The 4,722-nt window shown below is 37.6% G+C and overlaps 1 protein-coding gene across 1 annotated transcript; it reads left to right on the forward strand.

Annotated features, from left to right (window-relative positions):
• The first annotated feature begins 1,499 nt into the window (after nucleotides 1-1,499).
• LOC108996691 (L-type lectin-domain containing receptor kinase IV.1-like) lies at nucleotides 1,500-3,888 on the forward strand. Its single transcript, XM_018972716.2, has one exon. It carries the CDS (start codon nucleotides 1,539-1,541, stop codon nucleotides 3,573-3,575), a length of 2,037 nt encoding a protein of 678 aa, XP_018828261.2. The 5' UTR covers nucleotides 1,500-1,538; the 3' UTR covers nucleotides 3,576-3,888.
• Nucleotides 3,889-4,722: the final 834 nt, after the last annotated feature.

The raw sequence follows: 4,722 nt of genomic DNA on the forward strand, positions 1-4,722 counted from the left end.
CTACTCCTTTATGGTTTCTTCCCACATAATTCTTTTTTATGTTACTATCTTGTGTAAATGTTCTTATTTTCTTTTTCATGCCTGAATCTTTAACTTATATCTTCATTTGAGTATTTATTTTTGTTGATAATCCAGCTTGGGTATAGTTCATCTCTGTTTTTGTGCTTTTTTTTTTTTTTTCGTTTTTGAAAAAGTATTTCCGGCGAGTAAAGGTCGTCGGAAATACTTTTATTTCGCCGATATTTTTTGTTCTGGCGAATTTTAATCGCCGCAAATAATGTATTTAGCTTAGCGACGATAATTTTTAATCGTTGGGAAAAATAATGAGACTTTGTGGCGATTTTATCACAGTTTGCGGCGATATATATCACCGCAATTACTTTTTCTCAACGATTTAATAAGCGAACTGAATGGCTATTTTCGTCGATCTTTTGGACAATTGCGACGTAGAAAAATCGCTGGAAATAGTAGTCTTTGTGACGATTTTTGCCTATCGCTGAAATTGATAAAAAAAGGCACTTTAATTTCATCGAAGATGCAGGAAATTAAAAATCGCCGAAAATGTTCAAATGCAACGATTAACAGTGGTATTTGCAACAATTTTAAACGCTGAGAAAAACCTGATTTCTTATAGTGCGTAAACCGAACGGCAAAATTCATTGAGTAATGACATCACATAATATATTTTATAATATATTTCCCAAAATATATTTTATAATATATTTTATAATGCATTCTTAACATAAACTATTAGGATAATACTACTCTTGCCATTCAATTTTATCTCTCTACTCTACCACTTTTATTTTTTAATTCTTTTTTAGTTAATGATTAAGAAAATATTTTTTAATAATATTATAATTTTTTTAGTTTTTAAAAAATATTTAAAAGTATTAAAAAATACATGTATAAAAAAAAATATAATAAAATTCTATAACTAACGGTAGCTTCCATCAATAGTTGAGAGCAATGACTATAACATTGTCCAAAATATTTTTATAAAATAATATTAATTTAATAAGACATTTTACAAACATGTGTTTATTATATAAAATATTGTAAAAAATAATATGTGTTTATCATTTATAATTTAGTTGTCTAATCCTGCTTCAGCATTTACAAAATTTTCAAAATTAGTGTGAATCAATTCGATTCTAAAAAATATACAAAATCGAATCAAACCGAACGGATTACATTACTAATGCGGAGAGAGTGTTCGGACGGCCGGACGGGTGCTTTCTAATTTTCTACCATAATTATATTATAACTTTTTGTTTTGTTATTTTGTTATTAATTATATTTTATTCCAACGTATGCAAATTTTTACGATTAAATCATACAAAATTTAAATTAGATAAAATAATTAAATTATTTGTTTTTAAAAAACTCATTAACCTTTTTCCCGTCGGTCAAGTTGCATAAGTTGACTGATTGTTGGTCTCCAATGGCGGCTACCATCAATATGTTTCTCTGCCAAGCTTGCGAAAATGGAACTGAGAAAATTAAGAGTGAGATCAGGAGAGAGGTGCATCCAAAATATGGCCGTCTCCCCCAACCTAATAATGGCGCTGCCTCTAATACTGATACTTAGTTTAGTAGCCTCTCAAGATACCAGTTTCAGCTACCATGGGTTTAGATCGGCGAATCTAAGCCTAGACGGCATGGCCAATATCACTTCTGATGGTCTTTTGGAGCTCACCAATACGTCCACGTTCCAAACTGGTCATGCTTTCTATCCCAGTCCAATAAGCCTCAAGAACTCTTCAAATGGCAATGCTTTCTCCTTCTCCTCCACTTTTGTCTTTGCCATCATTCCTAATCCTGACTATTCCATTCCAATCGGTCATGGGCTTGCTTTAGTGATTGCTCCAACAAGAGGGCTCCCAGGAGGAGCTTCTGCCCAGTACCTTGGCCTTTTCAATTTTACCAATAATGGTAATTCCAGTAATCATGTGGTTGCCATAGAGCTCGATACATTCCACAACCAGGAGTTTGGAGACATCAATAATAACCATGTTGGGATTGATATAAATGGGTTGAGGTCCAATATATCTGCTCCAGTAGAGTATTACGTTGACGACAATAGTCGAGTGAGGAGTTCTTTAGACCTTGTCAGTGGCCAACAAATGCAAGTTTGGGTGGAATATGATGGTGTCAAGAAGGAAATCACTGTTACTTTAGCTCCAATTAATGCCACAAAACCCGAAAATCCGCTGTTGTATTTATACTGTGATCTTTCGCCAATACTTCACCAGAACATGTATATTGGCTTCTCCGCCTCAACTGGAAGATTGGTTTCAAACCATTATATTGTGGGATGGAGCTTTAGAATCAATGGCCAGGCTCCAGAACTTGTCCGCTCTCGGCTTCCCGTCTCTCCACTTCTCGGTACTGTGCCTCAGTCAGGAGGTAAAAAGAGATTAAAGTTTTTTACAATTGGGTTGCCCGTGATTATAGTTAGTTTAGCCGTGGGAGCAATTTCAAGTTTAGTTTATGTCGTAAGAAGGAAGAGGCAGTTTGCAGAATTGCAAGAAGATTGGGAGCTTGACTATGGAGCTCACAGATTCACATACAAAGATCTTTATATGGCCACAGGTGGATTTAGGGAAAAAGAGCTATTGGGAAGTGGTGGATTTGGTAGAGTCTATAGAGGGATACTACCTACTTCAAAAATTGAGATTGCAGTGAAAAGGGTTTCCCATGAATCAAGGCAGGGCATGAGAGAATTTGTAGCAGAAATTGTGAGCATTGGTCGGCTTCGCCACAGGAATTTAGTTCCGCTATTGGGCTATTGCCGGCGCAAGGAAGAGCTGCTTTTGGTGTACGAATACATGCCCAATGGAAGCCTGGACAAGTACCTATTTGGCCAACCAAAAGTCACCCTGGGCTGGGGCCAGAGATTTCGAGCGGTAAAAGGTGTAGCAACGGGGCTGTTTTATCTACACGAACAATGGGAACAAGTAGTTGTTCACAGAGATGTTAAGGCAAGTAATGTCTTGCTCGATGGTGAGCTGAATGGTAGATTAGGAGACTTCGGCCTTGCAAGATTATATGACCATGGAACAGATCCTCAGACTACCCATCTGGCAGGAACTATCGGGTATCTTGCGCCAGAAAATTTTAGAGGCGGCAAGGCCACAACAAACACTGATGTGTTTGCTTTTGGGGCCTTTTTGCTTGAGGTTGCTTGTGGAAGAAGACCAATAGAACAAAATAGGCCAACGGAGGATGTGCTTTTGGTTAATTGGGTATTTTCTCATTGGAAACGAGGCGATATTCTTGGGGCAAGGGATCCAAATTTGGGGGAAGAGTATGTGGCGGAGGAAGTAGAGCTGGTATTGAAACTTGGGTTGTTATGCTCTCATTCGGCACCAGCAGCTAGGCCTAGCATGCGCCAAATCTTGCAGTACTTGGAGGCCGATGTTCCTCCTCCTCCAGAGTTTTGTGCCAGCAGCTTAGCATTTGCACATTGCGAAGCTTTCGATGATTTTTACTTGGCATATCAGGCTTCTGTGGACAATGCAGCTGTTCGTTCCTCTTTTGTTGCAGAATCAGTTCTATCCGGAGGTCGCTGATTCCGAATGCTTTTGTTTGAGAACGTAGATCGTGGCCTTTTGTGCAAGATCTTAGATAGAGTTGTGGTACTAGAATACAGTTGCTTTTTGAGGTTTTGCAGTATAGGGATTATTATAGATTGATATAATTCAAAGAAAATAAACACGTATAATTCAATTTGTATTAGTGGACATGGCTCTCTGTGGCTGGTTGGGGCTTTCTCTCATGGTCGGCAACTAGAGTATATCATTGAGTTGATAAAATTCGTCATGTAAATTCAAAGTATTGATTGTTATTTCTACAATATGAAGAAATTAGTAGCACTATGTTCCATGATTTTTTTCCACCACTTAAAATGACTTGCATACACGATGCACTTCCATTGTTGTGATCTCTGCAAGAGTAATGCTATATACAATTATAGAGTGCGCAAGAGCCATGCAGTCGCTTTGAAAAAAGAGTGGTGTCCATTATTAAAAATTTAATTTTTTTTCATGTGGGTTTCGTATTTATTCACTTTTTTCAAAATAATTGCACAATACTTGCATACTTACGACTGTAACTATCATTTCTCTTTTTGAGTCTCTAATATCCTTTTGGGTTCCTCCAGTAAATACGACTATTGATTTCTAACTAGAGACCCTGCTGCATAAATGGTCGAATATGATTAGTTGGCTAATCAATATAATTAGGGGTGAACAAAAAGACCGAATACTCGACCCGACCGAATTACCGACACGACCCGAATTACCCGACCCGGTTGTGTTTTAAAGCGGAAACGGAATACCCATTACCTGATTCGTTTTTAAACGGGTATTACCCGTTTTCCCGATTTCATCTAAAATCTCATGGAATACCCGCTCGAGTCGACACTCTCCCTCGCAGCCGCTCTCCTCCTCGCAAGCTCACTCTCTCCATCGCAGCTGACTCTCGCAGATCTCACTCTCTCCATCGCAACTCAGAATCAAGGTTAGTGGGTTAAACCCATTAATTCTTCTACTTTGCTGTCGTAGATTTCAGCTTTCTCGAAATTTTTGTTCTATTATGCTCGTGGTAAAATTTGGTATTTGGTTTAGGGTTTTCTTCTCCTTTTCTTTTCGTAGCAATGCATAAAGATAAATGATTTTGTGTTTAGGGTTTTAGTTGTGAGATTTGAGATCTGTTTTA

This window comes from Juglans regia, chromosome 4 (genome assembly GCF_001411555.2).
Source record: "Juglans regia cultivar Chandler chromosome 4, Walnut 2.0, whole genome shotgun sequence".
NCBI lineage: Eukaryota > Viridiplantae > Streptophyta > Magnoliopsida > Fagales > Juglandaceae > Juglans > Juglans regia.